This window comes from Melopsittacus undulatus, chromosome Z (assembly GCF_012275295.1).
Source record: "Melopsittacus undulatus isolate bMelUnd1 chromosome Z, bMelUnd1.mat.Z, whole genome shotgun sequence".
Taxonomy (NCBI): Eukaryota; Metazoa; Chordata; class Aves; order Psittaciformes; family Psittaculidae; genus Melopsittacus; species Melopsittacus undulatus.
The window spans coordinates 35,536,919-35,558,221 of NC_047557.1; the positions used below are offsets into that span (position 1 = coordinate 35,536,919).

The 21,303-nt window shown below is 39.4% G+C and overlaps 1 protein-coding gene across 1 annotated transcript in view; it reads left to right on the forward strand.

The window, feature by feature from the left end:
- The window catches only part of ADAMTSL1 (ADAMTS like 1), a 180,661-nt gene that overhangs the window by 106,897 nt on the left and 52,461 nt on the right, over positions 1-21,303 (forward strand). Inside the window, 4 exon segments of the mRNA XM_034072780.1 lie at positions 960-981; positions 983-1,265; positions 4,284-4,413; positions 16,732-16,942. Coding sequence (XP_033928671.1) covers positions 960-981; positions 983-1,265; positions 4,284-4,413; positions 16,732-16,942 — 646 coding nt within the window.

Genomic DNA, 21,303 nt, shown 5'->3' on the forward strand with positions numbered 1-21,303 from the left:
GAGTGGGGAAATGGCATTACTTTGTATCATTAGTGTCTCAAGGGCTTTGCTCCAGAAAGGATTTTTGCAATCTTTGTAGCAGCATTATAAACATTTTGAAATGTTCCAACAGTACATGCAATCCATTTCTATTACTTCCTGTTTATGGTGCTATAATGGTGTATATCAGCTTTATAGCAAGATGTTACTAACACCCACAAAAAGTGGGTAGAGTGATGCATATTCTCTGCTCTAGGAGGCTGTGCTGTTCCAATCTGGGGTCCTGGTACATACACATGCTGGTATGTGGGTGGAGTGCATATTGTAATGGTTGCTGTGCGGTGCTTTAATTGAAGTATGCATGGGCTTTCAGAGGCAAATATAATTTGGAGCATGTAAGAGTTCCTAATTACTAAGAAAAGAGCAACAGCCGGAGAAATCCAGAGTAGAAATGGAACACTCTTTTTTATTGAAAAGAGAAATTAGATGTCCTAGGGAAGAAAAAAAAAAAGTCAGCTAAAGAAACGCTGTTTTTTTTCTTTAAGGTTTAAATGGTTACTGCAATACAGGAACAATGATTGAATTTATTTTCCCTGTAATACTGTTAGCTAATAACAGCAGCATGCTCAATACTTACTAGTGATATAACTGTGATATTAACTAAGACAAAGATGATTTGTGTTGAATACTAGCAAAAAGTAGCTAGTCAAATCATGATGCACATTGGGAGATTGCAGGATGCCTTGCACTGAGACCTTCTAGGATCACAGCAGGTGCCCTAAGCATGTATATTTCTTCCTGGATACTTGAGAATGTTTCCACTGTTCAACACTATGGCTTTTATGTGTATAATTTAATAGGCCTATGATGATGTGAAACATTTATTTCTCATTGAACAGAATTTGACCTGGACAGGAATATATTGCTTTTGCTTGTTTGGCTGTTTCTGGACACAACTTGCCTTGCTCTCTTCCTCCCACAGGTTTTATTCCTGAGGCTTGGGTCCACCTGTAGTGTCACCTGTGGAGTGGGCAGCCAAGTGCGGCTTGTGAAATGTCAAGTGCTCCTCTCTTTCTCTCAGTCTGTGGCTGACTTGCCTATCGATGAGTGTGAGGGTCCCAAGCCTGTGTCTCAGAGAGCCTGTTACAGTGGTCCCTGCAATGGGGAGGCCACTGAATATACCCCAGAGGAATCTGAGCTGCTGTATGGCAGCTTGCAGGAGTTTGATGAGCTCTATGACTGGGAGTATGAGGGCTTTACAGAGTGTTCGGAGTCCTGTGGAGGAGGTAAGTGTGAAACATTTCTGTGATGGATTTGATTTCCCTCTTCAAGCATGTGCTTTTCAGTTAACACCCATAGTCATGCTGCTTTGCTATGCTGTTTACATTCATAGAATCATTTAGGTTGGAAAAGACCTGTAGGATCATCAAGTCCAACCACAAGATCATTGAGTCCAACCATATTTGGAAAACTGTGGACAAAAACTGTGGGAAAGAAAAAAAACATGTACACAACATATTTTATCCCAGGACTTTCAGGGTCTATGCTCAGGCTGCCACCAAGTGATCAATGTATTACATATTTCTGTTTCTTTACATAAGCTTATTACTTGAAAGGCACTCATGCACTCAAGCAAAAAAGCTGAACGTTAAAGTGGTCTGGTGATACAGGCTAAGAGTCACCTGCCATTTCAGGTTTTATTGATTGATTTCTACTGTGTACGTATAAACATGTGGAAATAAATTTTCCTCTCATAGCAGATGTGTTAAATTATCGATATTCTAAGGGCTCAGCTGGTTCCCTAACTCCTAAGTGCCATTATCTCCAATCCCAGGGAAAAAGAAAACATATGGTAAAAAAGCGCTAATGGTGTGATTGTCTGAAACTAGCAGCCTTGGATCTTGGAGTTTCTCAAAGTTAATCAAGGTCTCAGGTTCCACATGTTACAGACTATTAATGCACAGTTCTCTGATATCTTTTTTTTTCCCTATCGTTTTGTTTAGCTAATTCTGAGAAATATAAACAATGCGGTATTTTTTATATTGAACCTGGACTTCTCCAGCTTTTTACATTACAAGTTGTAGTCTATTTTAAAAAAGGATTACTATAGATAAATACAGAATAGATACTGTAGAACTGGAAACCACTTAGCACTTTAGGAATGTCTAGTAGTGTGATCTGTACAGATTCACCAGTTACAATCAGTTACAAACTTAAAAACCACATATAGTAGAAAATTATGCAAAGATTTTCTGTTCCTCTTAGCTTGATGGCAGCGGCCTGTGTTTAGAGCAGGTCAAAGAGGACTGTCAGATCACTGCCACTATTGTTTCGTTTCATACATTAAAAATACAGCATTAGTGTATGCTAAGTGGTGACGAACAGTGACTTTGCAACAGGAATATTTGTCATACATGAAGGCTACTAGTGAGGAGTAACCATTTGTTCCACATTGTGAATACTGAAACCTGAATACCTTCTGCAAATATTACCCTGAAATGAAGTAACTTCTTTGAATATACTGGCTGTGTAGCTTTCAAATATAACTCACAGAGGTGTTATGACAGGGATGTTTTGCTTTGTAAATTTAATCTCTTTCAATTGCTAGCAAAAATTATTAGCTAAGATTTCTTTCTGTGTGACATCAACCTCCAAAATTTCCAGATTAGCAGATATTTTTTGTAGCCATCAGTGAAAGACTGGTCAGACTAATTTCATTGGGTCTGGAGTCTCCAGAGAAGACACTAGACAGATGCAGAACTAACCTTTCACCTTCCAGAAGTAGCAACCAGAAGGAATTAATCATTTCACTATGCAGATGGTGGCTCCATTTCCCAGAGCTGTCATTGAATATCATGTGGCATTTATTCTATTCTGATAAACACAGAAAATCTCAGTTGATGGCATTTTGAAAGTAAACTTAAACTGCCTAGATTCATGTCTCACCTTTACACGCTTTTATTCTGTGATTTCCTATTGAGACCTGATTTCTTTTTTTCAGGGAAAGCAATTCTAAAGCAGGCAGCTTTTTGTTCTGTTAACACTGTGTAGTAAATACTGTTTAGAATTCAGTTACTTCACAAACAAATTTCCTGAAGTTCATACATTTTTTTAAATTATCTCTGTATTATGAGACCTTGGAAGGATAATTGAAATTCTTATGTTCTCTAAATATTTACGGATCCATCCTTCATTTAAAGCTTATAATTGTTTGATGCGTTGACCTGTCAAAACCAGAGAGATAGTTGTTATCAGCGTGCTGTGACATGCTCAATGCAAGATTCAAGGAGAAGCTGAAGAAAGAGATTTGGAGCACTCTTTTTTCTTCTGGAGCAAGCCACTGGCTCATGTGCTAGAGCCAGAAACTTCTGTCAATACACAGTCCAGCAACTGTTCAATTCAGGCAGTAGCCTTTTTCGTCAATACCCATCCTGTCAGGCAAGATTATGGGTTCTATGAGTACCTTTAAGAGATTAACAAATTTAAGATCATGGCTATATGCATTTGATAAAACAAACCATCAGTGACAGAGAAATTGAGAGGATGCTGAATTTAATACCTTACAGGTTTGTGTCTTCAGTTTAGTTGCAGGTCTGTAGATGCAAAAGTGTAACAGAGCAGCTGACTTGCCTGACCTTGTTGACTTTACTTTTGCAATCATTCTGTTGCTTTAAAATACAGGATGCCAAAGTCAAAACCATCTTCACGCTTTAGTCTGTGTGACTGACAAATAATCAGCCTCACTGCTCTTTATTTGTCACAGGCTCATTCATAGTGAGAGGATGAGTCACTGGAAAACACTGGACAATTTTGTGTGAATGAACCTAGGGACTTTTCACTGTAATGGAGACACCTGGTGAGACTGACAGCAGGGATAAATAAAATCACCAAATCTTGTATGATGTTTTGATCAGGTGATATCCTAGCTGTCTGAGGAACAGGATACAAAAAAGTGCAGTAAGCAAGAGTTAAGAGATTAGAAAGAAGAAAAGAGATGTGATTTTCCACACTCGGGTACACTGTGCCATGAAACGTCCCCCTTTGGCAGGCACTCATACGATACTCCCAAAAAGACCGCCAGGCAGAGCACTTAGATGGGGGCAGCAAAGGCTTCACTGACATGTGGGAAGCAGCCTCCTCCCTCTCTGCAGCAGGGCTGCAGACCCCGAGCTGGCAGCGCTGGGTTTGAGGCTGTGCTTCCCTGCATGCCACAGCCCCAGTGCAGCGCCACTGGCCCATTGCTGCCCGTGGCTGCCCCTCCAGGTACATAGAGCTGGCTGTGACTGTGTATTTTTTGTGTGCAGGTGTCCAGGAGGCTGTGGTGACCTGCCTGAACAAACAAACCAGGGAGACTGCAGATGAGACGCTGTGTGTAACCAGCCGTCGTCCTCCACAGCTGCTGAAAGCCTGTAGCCTGGATCCCTGCCCCCCAAGGTAAGCTTCGTATATCTTAGGCATATATGTTTTTTTCCAGACTTAAGAGAGATGTGATCACTGCTGAAGCTGAGAAGCTGACCTTCAAGCTCCCCATGAATCTGAGACATTGGTGCCAGGGATGCTTGGATTTGGATATTGGATCTGGGCATTCTTGAAATGATTCCTGGAGTAAAATGCTCGGATGAGCAATAGTATATAAGGAGTTAATGCTTTGCAATAAATGGCTTTTTGTCTGATCATATTGGTCTCTGACTGAGTCCGTTCCGTGGCAAATGAGAGCCTGAGATGCCTCCCCAGGTTGCAGTATCACAGACTCGGCTGTCTGAGCTCAGCAGATCTGTGTCCAGTATGTTGCCTAAAGCCATTCAAACAACACTAGCAGTATGAAGAAAGGAATTTTAAATAAGTTGTGACCCCAGACTCAAAGGCTTTTTCTTCTGGATTCACAGACTGCCTCGCACATGCTTTGTGTCAGACTTCAGGGGCTTACAGCCTCTCCGCACCTCTGCCATGTTGACCGAGAAGTGCAAATTGATGGTAAAACCAAAGTGCAAACTTCAGACCGCTTGCCTATTCAGGTTCTGTGGGCAGACAGTTTAAGAATAGTTTTGTCAAGTTTAAGGAGACTTCTTCAACCTCCCCTCTCACAAAGATTTTGCAGAACCTGTTCCTTCCTGACCTTAGGCAGCTTTCAAAATCCTGACCCTAAAAATAGCAGATCTTTGCCTCCAGAGATTTATATCTCTACTCTCTATGATAGAAAATAGCTGTCATGAGGTTCCTATGGTTTATTTAAATAGACCTGTGCTTGTCAAGACTTCGGGTTATACTGTATACATATTGTCTTTATCCCCAGCCATACACAGGTGCATTCACTCTCTTCTGGTAGTGCAGAACATTTTAAATTCATTGATTTATAACTCTGGCTTATTTAAAACACTCAGCACCGCCTAGTTGGTATTTGTTAGAATGTATATTGGTAGGTGTATTTATGCTTTAAATGACAGCAGGCTATGCAAAGGTTTATCATTATGAATATTAGTAGATTTTGGGTACACAGAGAAGGTTTGCAGTAGAAATCAAACATGGCATCAAACACATTCAGCATCCATGAATGATAGTGAATGATAGTGAGAATTAATGGTTTGATTGAATGATCAAGATTTTGAATTTGTGTCAAGCAGAGCCAAATAGACTGACACTTTTCACCAAAGCATTACAAGAATTGCTTACAAAGATATTGCAACCCTGATTTTCTTAAATTGTCTGTAGTGCTGGCAATAACACACAAATATTATATTAATGCTTAAAAATAATGTCATAGGTGAACATCTTGCTGTGATTGATGTGTAGCAACATCACTGGATCTGAGAATTCATGGTGGGAGATTGATCACCTTTTGAATCTGACATGGAAAATAAATATTTCCTGGTTAAGAAAGCGTAAGACACACTCATGTAGGCCAGGATTTATGTGAGTTGTGTTACAAAAGTAGTCTGAGAAACTGGGTGAATACCTTTTGAATTAGTAAGTGTGATAATCCATACCACTGTGGTAACCTCGCTACCACGGTGGAGCTAGTTTAATGCAACCTTGGGCACGTAGTTCACTCAATGGATTAGAAGATGATCATGCTGTAGGTGATACTCAGGCTGTTGAAGCAGAGGTGAAAGGGGATGGAGGTGGTGGTGGGAGACATCTCTAGCGCTGCAGTTGAGAACAGGAGATATTGCTCCCTTCCCTGTATATACATCTCCTTTTCCTCCAGCCCCCTCAGTTTGAAGGAAATTGCCTGTCTGCAGAGATTTAATTGGCACAGGATGAAGAACAGCACGTGTTCTGCAAAATGTTTCCTCTCTTCAGAACAAGGAGGCCTAAAACTCAAGGCTGAAGACAGTGGGCAGCTTGGCTAATGGAAAGAGAGGCAAGAAGGAAAGTTGTTGTGTTTCCCAGGCAGGCTGTGACATGAAAACTTCCTTATTTCCTGCAAGCTTCTGAAGTGCTATATCTGCTAATGCCACTGAATTAAATACAATTAAACTGACGGTATTTAGTGTATGAAGAAATTCTAATTCAAGAAACCTTGATCCAGGAATCTGGTGGAAATTTAGGCTAAAATCCTGTCGTTATGAATGCTGATGAAGGCACTGCTATTGACTGACAAGTCCAAAACTTGTAATACATCATAGCTGTGAACTTAGATCCCTGTTACAGAAGTTTCCAAAATGTGATCTGTGAACCATTGATACATCCCAGAGCTTTCACTGGTGGCTTATTGAGAGAGCTGGCTGGTCTCATAGTGTTGGCTCTTCTCCCTGTTTTCCATCTGCTAAAGTGCATTAACAGAAGCTAAAAATAAAAAAAAAAAAACACTTTCCTAAATTGTCCTTGATGTTTAAGTTACTGTTGGAGCATGCAGTTGTGGTGGATAGATGAGGCAGTCTGCTGAAAAGGCCACTGAGGCAGTGATGACTGTCACAGTAGACATAAGAATGTTGTCCACAGCATGAAGAAAAAGCTAAGAAGTCTTGCCCAAAAGAATGAGAATCTCTTTCTAGTGTATTTAGAGAAACTATTCCTGTGATGGTTCTTGAACAACAACAGCCCAGCATGGTTAGAATTTAATGTATATGCCTAGAATTTAAGTTCAAGATTTCATTTAGATGAAGAGGAAGAATAGTGAAAATGTGTTCTTTCCAAGCTTCATGTTGCTTCTGCTGCTGACACTAATGGTTACATGTGGTCTTCTCCACCGCATCTCAAAGGGCTGGTTGTGTAAGTTTCTCCTGGTAAACAATTGATTAAGCTGGTGTAATACAGATAAACAAACACATTGAAGCAATAATCTAGTCAGCCTTTCTGGAGGATCAGAAGGCACACACCTCAAGATATATACTGTAGAAGCAGTCAGTGAAGAGTAATTTCATTCTGGTTTTCTTTCATCATTCATTTGGGGCACTTGCTAAAGGGATTTTCACTTTGCTGTTCTTTTTTCTGCTTAGTGAGAGTAAATTTCGATAGGCTAGAAGACTTTATTATTCACTTAGTGCTTCATCTTTAAATTCATCTGTGGTATTGTCATCCTCTTCAATTCTGAAGTGCTCTGGTCTCTGCTGGAACAAAATATGGTAAAAGCTAGAGCATACTGGCAATACTTCAGATTTATGAAAACACTGAAAGGTGATTGTGCTTATATAGCAGCTGAGAGAGCTTTATAATTTCCCTTGAAATTCTGGCTTAATATCTTAGTGCATTACTATCCTGAGCCCATTGTAGAAAGACAGAAATCTCTCTTCAAACCATAGAAATCTGTCTTCAAATATTTGCAGCTGTATGGAGTCAGCAAAATCTCATCCTTAAAGTTCTTACCGAAGAAAGAAGAGTTGCATACAAAAATTGGAAGATTTCATTCACATTCAAATCTCAAGAAACTGAGTTTCCTGTGGTTTCTCACTTTATTGAGAGGTTTTTGCTTATTCCTTCAAGAACAATAGCAGAAAAAGAGTCTATTCCCTTTTGTGCTGAAAAACAGTATTACAGAAATTTCCATTTTGTGCTAAACTAAGAAATGGTGAAACATTGTGGAGCTGATTGCTAAGCTGAGATCTAATAATTGATTTTCAGCACAATAGGTACAGAGTAAAATTTTGTATCATTAACTTGGAATGCCCTTGTTTGATATTTCTATGAAAAGGATAAAGCATGTTTCGAAGTTTTGACCCAGCATGCTTTCTCCAGAAAAAAAAAAGAGGAATGAAGGCTATAAACATTTTGATTCAGTTATTCAGTTATTTAATTTGTGTCAATCAAGCTATAATCTATAATCACTTCCAAGATTACATAGCAGTACTTGAGCAAATCACAGTCTTCCCAGGAGTAAATGCAGAAAAGCTGTTCAATGTCTAGAAGTTTCTAAGTTCAAAAAAAGGAATGGCAGATCACTTAGTTTTGCTAATTGTTATGTTTGTATTCTAAATTGCTCCAGAAACAGTCAGAAAGAAAAGAAAAACAAACAAACCCTGTTTCAATGTTGGCTTTACTTTTGTTGTTTTCAACAACTAAATAACTCCCATCTGAAATGTCTTTTTCTCAGCCTCCACAACCCAAAATACAGAGGCAGTCATCATTTAATCAGATATAATTGCTGTTGTTTGTAACAGCAACAGCATGAGCACCTGGTGAGGAGCCAACAGATTCTACCAAAGGGGTGAAAGAGAATGTTGTAACTGTGTCATTAATTATAACTTCTCAATAGCTTGGTCAATGTGTGTTGAAAAGATTTGGTAAACATGTATGAAGGAGTAGCGAGAGAATCAGAGCAATGAAATCCAGATGGCTGAAAATGGAGGAAATTCAAGGCAATTTCTACAGCTTTGTTCTTGCATATTTTGAAAACTGAACTTTATTCCTGTACAACAAATAGCTGAATGCTACAAAACAAAAAAAAAAAAAAACCAAACAAAAACCCACACACCCAAACAAACAAAACAAACCTGAAAAAAAAAACCAAACAAAAGCAAAACAAGCAAACAAAAAAATCCCCTCACCACAGTGAAGGAAAATGCACAGTTCTAAGAATAGCATACAATTTCACCCCAGCACTCTCCTGTTACTCCTTCAAACTGCTGTTAGTAAGAAAAGACAGGAAACCATCTGAGTGGTCCTAACTGAAGTATCAAGATAGCCTGAGTTAGGCTGGAGTCTAGCCCCTTCTTTTTGTGTTCCTTTTTTTTTTCTTCCTTTCCCCTGCATCTCTTTGAGTTTGCAATAAATTGCTTGTTAGTATTTTAATGTTTATTTAGTGAATGCAGCATTGTCCATCCCTTTTGTTCTATTTAATTTCCCAGATGAATTCAAAATATAAAGGAGAAAAAAACCTGAGAAGTTTTTGATGCTTCTGGGGACGTGATAGGTCAGACTCAGTGTAAGGTATGCTCCCAGTGACAATCTGAAATTAATGCAATATGTGTGGAAGGCCAGAGCTTTCTCTAATCCGTTAAAGACGACCTCTGTGTCTGGGAGGGTGTCAATGCATATGTGTCATGCGTCACTCAAGTGAAATATTAGAGCATCTCTGTCTAGCTCATGAAAAAGGTTAGAAGATTTGCAAGTCATTATGTCTACAGATACTGCAGTATAGACTTACTGGCAGGAGACAGCTGTTCTTGTTTTGTTCTTACACCTTTTCTCAGAGGTGTAAGTTAGAATTAGCATTAATGAAGCAATGATGGTGTAACTATTTCTTCGAGCCACAGAAAGATTTTTAATCCCTCACAGACTCATGATTTTTATTTTATTTATTTTTTTAAATGAGATGTATTTAAGACTGATTTGAACTGAAGTGCACTGATAATGTGATTTACAGCCTCTTAAAATGTAGCCCACAGAGCCTCCTGGGATCTTGAACCAGTGCTGGAGTGAGCTGGAGAATCGGACATTCTAAGGAATATACTGTCAAACAGGGTAGATTCACCCTTATTTGAAGTCTTTACATTGAAAACCAGCTTAAGCAGGAGTCATGGGCAGAAACATAATCCCGTTTATTGCCCAGGTTTGCTTTTCTAAATATGGGACTGTACAAACATCTAAACAAGCTGCTATCCCTAGGCAGCTCTGTTATGCTGTAGCTGCATTATCTACATACTTACCCTGCATTACTGTAACACCTCCCTGGCCTTAAAATTAATTAATCTGTGACCTAGACCCATTTATCTTTATCTTTCCTTTTTTATAATATAACCCCCACCTTTGTACCCTCTCCAAATCCTAGCAGATCATCCAGGATGTATCTGACAACTCACCTTTCCCCTTTCTCACTGAATGCATCACCTGTGCTGGCTCAGTAACTGATGCTCCTCAGTAGTTCTTAACATCTGTTACAGTGACGTCACCAAGGGGATTCCATAGGTAGTAGTCCTTTTCAGCCATGTGTGTCATATCTAAATGTGAAGCAAAATAACTTGCAAGTTTCCAGGGTCAATGGAACAGCTGTAGGGCTGTCCTTCACAGTCTTCCAGTTCTTCTAGGTCAAAATTTCAGACTTCCTACCCAGCTGTATTGCTTTTTTATGTAATATGATTGTTCCTGCACTAGATTTCACTCATAAACATTTTCCTCCATTTCAGTTTGTATTCCATTCAGACTAGTACGTTCATAAAATATTAAAGCGCACTTGTAAACATTTATTTTATTAACTTCTATTTTTTTCTTACTTCAAAGAATAGTAGATCACACTTCTGATTCAGAATCCTATATACCCATATGATTTTTCTTCTACACAGATCTTCAGTTTTCCCACTGTACACTCTTGTGTTGAAATAATCTCACCATGCCCTACCACAGGTATTTTGTGTCTTGGTTTCTGATGAGTATGAGCTTAAAGTCATCGCAGGTGCTTAATGAGTCCTTCTGCAGAGAATGATTTCTTTTTTTCTTGGCATGTCAATTTGGGGAAAAAACATCTTTTATTGCAAAGAAAAAGTGAATTAATTACTAAATAGATTATCAGTCACAATTTCAAGATCTCAAAGAGGAAAATAAAAAGGAAATATTTGATCTGGATATACCCTTGGAACTTGCACTGTCTTACTAACAGCATGTTGCAAGAAGGGCATTGAAGGAAACTCAAACATAAGCAGGCATTGGGAGTTTCCTGAGTTCAGTTAAGGTACCATATAGATATATATATACACAACTTCGACTGTTCTCCTCTTCCCCTACCAAAAAAAAAATAGAGAAAAAACCTTGTATGCCTGATTTTGAGAGGCAGCCTGTTTGTTACCTTCTGCACTGGTGAAATAGTTCATGAACAGTTCATCCTAATGGAAATATTATCCCTGTAATACTGTCAGTTGGGTCAGATGAAGCTCTTGTTATCTGCTGGTTTTGTGGCAGCACTGCTCATAAAACTTGGACTTGCTAGAGAGTTACTTAAACCCATTTGCTGTTATCTGAACACTCTCCCATTCATGAATTTGCTTTCTTTGTCCATTCATTCCAGTGATACCTCCTCTGTTTCTTTCCTGCACTGATCATTCAGCAAAGGCATCCTTAGATTTCAGGAGAGTCTTGTGACTCTGGGATAAAATCAAATTTTCATTACTATTGTTATCTTACAGACTGTGAAGTCAGGCACCTTGTGTATTCTTTCAATGTCATCTATATGCATTTTCAACTATCTAATTTTTAAATGCTTCATTTTAGATGGTATTTCAGATTGCAGTCAATCAGTTCATTGCACATCTTTTTTACCTGTTGAGCTTTTTCTTTCTTTGTGTTATTGTGTCTGCAAGCTTGATTATTTCTCCTTTGGGAACAGCTGTTCTTCAACGTTTTTCATGTGGCCTAAGATGCTGGCTTGTGAGACAGTCCATCGTGCAGATCACCCTATATGTATTGCTTGAAGCATGTTAGGAGGTTACTCCAGCAACCAAAGTTGCCATTTATAGAGATGTTGCATACTTCTGTTCTTCTCTGACTTGTGAGTTCCTCCTCTATTTTCCCCTATTTGGCTCTGTTATATAAATACTGGCTCCCTGCCATGTTAAGCTATAATGAGCTGTGGTATTAACTGATACCATTAAGTCTACAGTTTGAATGCAGGCCACTTCTGCCAGCTCCAAGAGCACTCTCATTGAGCCTTTGATCTGTTTGCATATGTTGGCTGCTCAGACATTTCTCTAATGATTCCCTTCACTTGCAAGGAAGATGCTTTTTGAAGAAAAGCACCTCAATCTCTCTTGTGCACAATAATCAACTGAAACCTTTCCTGCCTGTTTAGCTTCCTTGTCATGTTGGTGATACTGAGCAGCTTTTCTCAGGCTGGTATTGAACAACAGCTAATTCTGAATTATTTTTCTGTCGCTAGTACTAATTTAAAAGTACTTTGCAGTTGTTTTTTTTCTTAATCTAGTACTCATTTTTTCAAAGCTTAGTTAAAAAATATCAGTTTTCCTCTGAGATGTGTGTATCCTGAACACATAGTTTTAATATTCCCTCTAACCCAGCTCCCTAACAACTGAACCATAGCAGGAGGGAGATCATTTCCTAGAGACACAGATCCATGTTTAAACACCTAGAAGGTCTTACTCTCACACTTCATTTCAAAGAATCAATCTGATTTTACTGTGAGTTACAGCTGAATAAAATATTAGCTGAATAAAAATTTCTTACTTATTATGCCCCTTTCTTTGGGAATGGTATGATTATAAAGCCAGGAACTGACCTGGGAGTCCTCACCTCAATCCTATAGCCTCACTGCAGCAAAGTATGCTATCCAAAATAATTCTCTCTGTAGTCCAGTGTTTTAGATCACAGTCTGTACGGTCTTTAAGACCTGAGGATACTTACTTCACCCAAGATAAATCTGCTTAAGAAGCCTCAAGAAATCCTTTCACACCTGTGAAATAAGAAGATTTGCTACAAACACAGCTCCAGATCACAACAAAAAAGGAAGGGAGGACATGTATGTGCCCTGAGTAGACTTCTTAGTCTGGAGGGTCCAGTGAAAGACAGGTTGACAGAGGACAAGAGGAAGCCAGTATTCACATAGCATGCGTTTTACTCATTCTGTTGTGTGTCCATACATAGCTGCCACCCAGACCTTGTGCACTGATGAATGTTTCTATGCAGGCAGGTGTCAGGTGTGAAGTAAGACAGTTCCAGGAAAACCTTTTTCCACACTCTTGAATGTTTATTTTAGAAATAAGAAGAGCTATTTTGTACCACTTTCATATGGTTTAACCACATAAAAATGACAACAATTTATTTTTTTTAGAATTAGTTTGGGAGGTCTTTCTACAGAAGGGTGTTTACCTTTCCTGTGCAGTGTTCACATTTCCTGGCAGTGCTTGAAGGGGCTCCGTCAGGATGAAATCATATATGTCTAGAAAATATATTTTAGTTATAGAACCTAACAGCTTAGAATGCTTTGTTTTTTACCATATATACTTTGCATACAGGGACTGATCCAAAGCTCTTGGCTCCATACTCTTTTGGCTCAACACTATGCATTTTTCAAGTTCAATCTGCAACACTTACTTTTTCCTGACAATGCAGGGACAAGAGTACTCTGTTCTGAAGTCTCATCTCTCCACTAGGACAAGAATTTTAATTCTAGCAGCTTCTCCTGACATGAGTACCTGATTACTAGCTGGTATCACTTTCTGGTCTACCTATCTAGCAAAATTGTTATGTGGCCTCTAATTCTTGTAGCAGTGGGAGGGACATTTCAAAAGGCATTGTTGTCTCTGTTGTTATTCGTAACACACTAATGCCTAGACCATACTTCCAAGCTGAGAGTCCCATTGTGCTAGACAGTAAAGACAGACAGAGTAAGAGATTATAGAGTCATAGAATGGTTAGAAGGGAACTTAAAGATCATCTAGTTCCAACCTCCTTGTGCAAATTGATGACTTTTAGCTGGGTTATAAACAAGCAAGTATGGAGATTTTTCCCAAAGTCTGAACACAACTGTGGTGAGCTAACAAAGCTGTCAGTCCCACAAGGTTCCCTTAGCTTGATCCTGTAACTACCATATTTACCTTTTTAAGTACAGGATTATTTCCTACTTGAATTTTAATTCTGTTATTGTCAGATGCATGCAGGACATCATGGCATTCTTTTTTGTATGCCATACGTATTGGAAGACTTATTTCAGCTTGGCCAAAACACTCAAAACCAAAGAAGCAGAAAAAAGCATAAATAAGGACCACGTGAAATAAAACAGGAATTATTTCAGTTAGCATCACATAACAACATACAGTAAGGATAAAACTGTGTTACTTAAAAAAAAAAGAAACTATTAAAAAAATCTCCAACAGTACAAGTAGTTTAAAAATTAAATTGTAAATTTAGTAGGATAATCATAATTCAAAGTGCTGCAAGCACCTGTACCTGTTAGAAATAATCCTGCCGCCCTGTGATTTTATTCTCTAAAATTATCACTGATATTCTTGTGCTTTTTAGGACTTTGAAATTCTGCCAATCATATGTGTCATTTATGATTTTGGTTACTTGCACATGCCTACTCTACTTTGCACATCTCTACATTCTTTACTTTCTATGTATGAAAGGCCATAAAAGACACTGGGGACTATGAAAGTACAAGGGTAAGAAAGAATCTGACCTCATATTTCCTGAGCATTTCTAAGGAATCTCCTGTTTAAAGCAGCTGGAAAGAATTGTGAACAAAACAATGTTATGATTAGGGCAATAGATACAACCTGCAAAAGAAATTTCAAACACTGAAAAAACAAACCCTTTCTCTTTACTGAAATACACTATTTCATTCTGGAAGAAGAAACAGACACCCTCTTCTGCAGAAGCCAAAGAGTTTATGTGGCCTGCTAGCCCCTGAGATTTGAACTACCAACAGAAACAGAATTGTGCACTTATACCAGTAACAAACAAGTTGCTGGAGGCAACAGCTATTACCATCACTTGAATAAAGGAACTCTGGCAACTAACCATGTATCAAAATAGATTCTGAAATAAGAAAATGCCTTCTTTTCAGCACCTACTCAAGTATCTTACTTTGAACTGTGCCAAAACTGAAGGGTAGCTGATATCCACATTAATTCTAACTGACAACTTTATGGGAAAATCTGGGAAGACCTTTCCCCCAAGATCATTCATATGGAGAACATACTTCAGATTAGTTTAACTGGCTGCCAGATGGCACTCCTATTCCACCGCTAAACAGTTCCCAGTACATATATCAGCCTTTAGTGGCCTTTAGTGTATTATGGCCTGGAAAGTGACCAGGGCAACTTCTAAGTGCTTGTGGTGATGCCCAGAATATATCCTGTCTTGTTATAAAATCAGCAAATATCATGGGCAGATGGAGCACAGAAGGGGAGTAATGGCTTTTTTGGTCCATCAGCATTATCATATAGGGAGGAAAAAATACTGCGTACCTACTGGTGGTTTCAATTTGTTATGGGTGTTAATGAGAGGGAGGGAACAAATGCTCAAAATAACTTTATAAAATAGAGAAGTTAGAATTGTTCTGTGACTGTAAGATGGCACAATCCTGAATGATTATTTCCATAATATGTTTACTAACATGATGCATTTTAAACGTGCTGAACAGTTTCTGTTGACTGCTGATCTCAGACTCTCAGAGAGGTTTTCCTCTGCTTCTTCCACAATTTCTGCTTCATGCTGCTGAAGCATGCTTCATGCTCCATGCATGTTTCATACCTTTCCTGCATTGTCTGCCTCAATTCTGCTTGAAGCCTGAGGGTGTCTTTCTTCATGATCAGTCTCTTTCGTTTCTGCCTGACTTTGTTTCTTCAAGGGCAGGTTCTTTGAGCCTTCCTTGTCCTGTATGCTTAATTTGCTTCCCCAGCAATCAGTTTCAATAATGTCATGCACAAGAAGAATCTGTTTTTCAGAGTTAAAAAAGTGGCAATGTCTAGCTCTCACAATTTCATTTGGCATGTGTGAGTATTTCCAGGCCAGTGTAGCATTTTATGTAAAATTGATAGGAAGATTGTTTTCTTATATTCTCGTTTTGAACACAGGACTTTTTTGTGTACATATTTTTGCATATCTCTGAAGTGCATTCTTGTAGCGAACAAGACTGGAAGACCTAATATTTTAAAGAATTTTCTGTGTATGGCTGAAAGAATTAGAGGTTGTGTTCAATAGAGCTCATAGAGCAAAATCTGGTTTTAATGTTATAGACACTGAAATTCAGTCATAACAAGCCTGCTGATGCAGGATTTACATAGCTAAGGTAGAGAAGGGCCAGCTCAGTGACAGGTGTTCACCAAGGGGTTGAAGAGGACCTATACCCCTTCTCTCTCATTGCATCTCTTAAGACCTTAGTACTCCCTACCTCCACAGCAAGGAAAAGTCAGTCAGGAGTCCAACAATGGGATCTTCTGGGAGAAATTCCTGCTCAGCAATTCATTGATACATTTTCTGTATGGACTTTCTTAATATCTTCTTTTGTTGTTGTTGTTATTAAAAACAGAAAAAAAAGCCAGCTGATTGCATCCAATAAGTCTCGAAATACAATGGCCTGTCTCTTGCACACCAAAAACTTTTTATTTAGGACATAAGACTATTCCTGTGATATTGCAGGAGTCCCAAAGACTTGAAGTCCAAGAACTTTTGACAAGAACTGAAAATGCAGAGGAACAGTAAATAGCCTTAGCCTCATCCTGCAATTACAAGAAGGGTCATAGTGATCAGAGAAGAGTTCCCTTTCATTAACTGCTTCTTCTTGGCATCTGTCATTGCAAAAAGAGAAAATTTCAGGTAACTTTATTCTGTGCTTAAGGTTTTTCTCTGTTGACTCCTTCACAGATGGGAGATTGGGAAATGGAGTACCTGCAGTCTTACTTGTGGGGTTGGGTTGCAGACACGGGATGTCTTCTGTTCTCATCTGCTGTCAAGAGAAACTAATGAGACCATCATTTTGGCAGACGAATTGTGCTATAAACCTAAGCCATCCCTTGTGCAAGCCTGTAATCGCTTTGACTGCCCACCATCCTGGTATCCTACAGAATGGCAAGAGGTAAGAACGTATGTATAAGCTCATTTTATGACTATTAAAAGTAGCTACTAATGCATTATGGATGGAGCATTTTGCTTTAGTCCATCAAGAGGATTCATTAGTCACTCCAAGAAGCCATTCAAAAACTGAAAAAGTTTTGCCTTTTTACAAATGCATCATTTTCAGACATAAATAATGACTATACGTATTTCTAATGCAAAGTTAATGTAAACTATTCATATTTGGCTGTAGATTCCAGACAAAAATACCTGGAATATAAGTCTCAGCTGCCATGAGTGGATTTGGGTTAGCAATGTCAAGGTTTCTAGGAATACAAAGCTATACGGATCAAGAAGGAGAGAATCTCTAAAGTGTGTTGGGTATTCCATGCATTCTCAAATAATAACTCAGTTCAGGGTAAGAAATGCTCCTCTTCCTTCAGAGTCACAGATGAGTGTTAGGCACTTCCTTCTGGAATATAGATACCTTATTTACCGTAACACTGAAAGTTGTTGTCTACCCAATGGATCTGTACAACGATTTCCATCTTTGGAATGCAACCTGAAATGAGTTTGTTTGCTGCCATCTGATTGCAAATAATAATACTTGTATAATTCAAAAAACCTTAAAGATGCTTCTGTTGGATATAATATTGCACAGGAAGAGAGGATCCTGCCATGTCAAGAGTGAAGGAAAAATTTGCTGTGTGGTGGAGGTGCAAGCAAAAGGCCTATTTAAATCTTTGTTTCTACTGGATGCAAAGATTCATTTCATCCTATGAGAAAAATATGGTGCTTGCGTATGTCTACACAGTCTCCATCTATAAAATCCCTCCTAACAGCCAGGGAGATGTTAATGTACTCACTAAATGAAGTTGGAAAGTCTGTGAAGCTGTAATCATGGGTCTGCTCTGGGTTTGGGCAGCCAACCCAGTAACAAAGACTTGTGTCACACTGACATTCTGCCGAATCTGGATAGCTATCCTATGGCATTAGTCCTATGTTTAAAAGAATTCAGTGATATTTCATGCTTTGTCTGCTGATGTTCACGTACACATATTTGCTTAGTTGTACTTCTGAATATTTCTAGCTATACTCATAAATGCTACATTTGTAAATACCAAATAATATTCTACTAACACACAGCATAATAAAGGCAAGCATTTCAAAGTTAGTATATGCTAGCACGAGTGTCTATGCTCTTTAAAATCCTATAATTGGTCAAAAAGTCTTTGGAGAAATCAATTTTCTGTAAGTTTATGTGAACAATCAGAAGAGACATACACTACAGCTTGCTGAAAAATAGATTTTCCTCTAACAATGACCATTTGCTATAAGCCATTCTAGAATGGTACCAAAACAGTTACAACTAGAGCTATTGTAAAACAGACATTTTTCAAAATTTGAAAATCTTTCTCAACTATGTGAATACATATATTTCCTCCTGCCTAAAGTTAATTGTTTGGCCATTTTTTTTCTCTGCTCTCTTACATGCTCTTTCTGAAAGGTGTAGCAGATCCTAGGGAGGAGGGCCCTCAATTAATTATGAAGGCTTTAATAAGCATATTAATCATTAGTTTAATCAAGCTGCTCAGTTCACACCTTTTGTTTTAGCTGCTGCCTTCTCTGGCTGGTCAGAGAAGCTGCTGCCTTCTCTGGCAGGTCACTGCTGCAGCTTAATAAAAGTCACGTCTTAGCTCTGCTGCTCTTCCACAGGCTTTGCAAGCTGAACAGCTATGTATTTAGCTCCTCGTTCCTTGGGCACTGAGTATTTCCTGTGCTTAACTTTCACCAGGAGAAAACAGCACAAAAAAATTTACTTCTCTATTCACTGGGTTCTGCCTCTGTTTAGATAAGTATAGTGCAGAAAAAAAAACAAAACAAACAAAAAAAGCCTAATCCTTCAAAATTAAGTTCCATTTTCACAGTTTTTAAAGACATCTGTCTTCCTTCTTTACACAACCAGTTCTGTACAGTTATTTCCATCCTGTAGGAAAGCCAGGCCTCAAAGTTCAGTGTCACACAGGTTTCCCTTGGATGACCTCCATGTGAAAAGCTGCACCATCAGGATACTGTGTTGCACTCAAGAATTATTACAGCTGTTGGCTCCTGAAATGTGTGAGGGAAAAGGTCATTTGAACAAGATGGAAGTGGCTGAGACTTCTCACGGAGGTGAGCTCCAGCTATGCGGCAGAGCTGCCATGGATCCTCCAGCAGAAGAAATTCTTTGCATTAAGGGATCCACACCACCTCCGCTCTCCCTACATCCTTCAGAGGTTTTCCCACATATGCGGAGACAGAGGACCATGTACAAAAGTGCCCTCTTCACCCTGAGGAAGGTTATTTAAAACTTCACCAACACTGGAGGGTAACATCTGGTCGCCACACAGCCTGATTTGAAGCCATTTCTTTGGTCTCATCTGTGGAGTTTGTCATGCTCTTCAGAGCACTCTCTCACAATAGTTTCAAGCAAACAAACAAAACAAAAGATTTAAACTTAAGAAAGGGTTGTCTGAATTAAATGCCATTAGAAGCCCCAGTGTTCCTGCCAGATAAACAAATGATAATTATCAGTGCTGTAACATTCCAAGTGATTTTTTAAATATGTCTTTACAGAATCAAGACTATTTATTTTTAAATAGGTTTTTTTCTTAGCTAAATCCATTAGGATGTTTATCTTGCTTTCAGTAGTGTGCCTCTGGAGGGAAGTGGATATGATCTTTCCTTTTATCATGGCTTAAGCCCAGTTGGTAACTCAGAACCATGCAGCTGTTCACTCACATTCCCCTAACTGCCCCCTCCAGGCAGGACGAGGAGGAGAATTGAATGAATGTAAACCCCACAGGCTAAAATAAGAACAGTCCAGTAACTAAAGTACAATATAAAACTAATAACAATAATTACCATTATTGTTGTTGGTTTTGTTATGATTATTGTTATTATCATGATTTCTATGGAAATAACAAGGGGAGAGAATATAAAACTAAAAGGGGAAAGGAAAAAAAAAACATAAACGTAAGTGATGCACAATATAATTGCTCATCCCCTGCTGACCATTATCCAGCTCTACCTGAGCAGTGATCTGGCCTTCCAAGTGACTCCCCTCAGTTTATATACTGGTCATGATGTGCTGTGGTATGGAATACCCCTTTGTCTAGTTTAGGTTGAGTGTCCTGTCTCCTTCCTCCCAGCTTCTTGTGCCAGAAGCATAAGACTGAAAAGTCCTTGACCAGGGTGAGCGCCGCTGAGCAACAACTAAAACATTGTGTTACCAGCATTGTTCTCAAACCAAAGCCAAAACACAGCACTGCACCAGCTGTTGCAGCTGAACTCAGAACATCTTTTTACAAGTCCCTATCAATATCTACTCTACAAATCTTGAATGGGAGACACCCATTAGTAAATGGATGGTTGCACTCAGAAAGTTGGTCTCAACAGCTAGATGCCTCTACACAGATTGGTGACAATTGGTGCTCCTCAGGGGACATTATTGGCACCCATACTGTTCAACTCTTTTTTCAGCAACATGGACAGTGGGATTGAGTGCATCCTCAGCAAGTTTGCCAATGACACCAAGCTGTGTGGGTCAGCTGATACGCTGGAGAGAAAGTATGCCATCCAGAAGGCCCTTGACATGCTTGTGAGGTGGGCAGATGCCAACCTCATGAAGTTCAACAGTGTGAAGTGCAAGGTCCTGCACCTGGGTCAGGGTAATCTCAATCTCCAGCTGGGCAGAGACTGGATGGAGAGCAGCCCGGAGGAGAAGGACTTGGGGGTGTTGACTGATGAGAAACTGAATATGGGTTGGCTTGAGTATGCCTCGCAGCCCAGAAAGCCAACCGTATTCTGGGCTGCATCAAAAGAAGCATGACCAGCAGGTTGAAGGAGGGGATCCTGCCCCTCTACTCTGCTCTTGTGAGATCCCTGCCTGCAGTACTGCTTTCAGCTCTGAGGCCCCCAGCATAAGAGGGTTGTAGACCTGCTGGAGCAAGTCCAGATGAGGGGCACAAATGTGATCAAGGGGCTGGAGCACCTTTCCTATGGAGACAGGCTGAGAGAGTTGGGCTTGTTCAACCTGGAGAAGGCTCATAGAAAACCTTCCAGCAGCCTTCCAGAACCAAAAAGAGGCCAACAAGGAACCTGGTGAGGGACATTTTACAAGGACATATAGTGTAAGGACAAGGTGGAATGGTTTTAAGCTGACAGAGGGGAGATTTAGATTAGACATTACAAAAAAATATTTCACTATGAGGGTGGTGATGCACGGGAACAGGTTACCCAGAGAAACTGCGACTGCCCCATCCCTGGCAGTGTTCAAGGCCAGGCTGGACAGGACTTTGAGCAACCTGGTCTAGTGGAAGGTGTCCCTGACTGTGGCAGGGG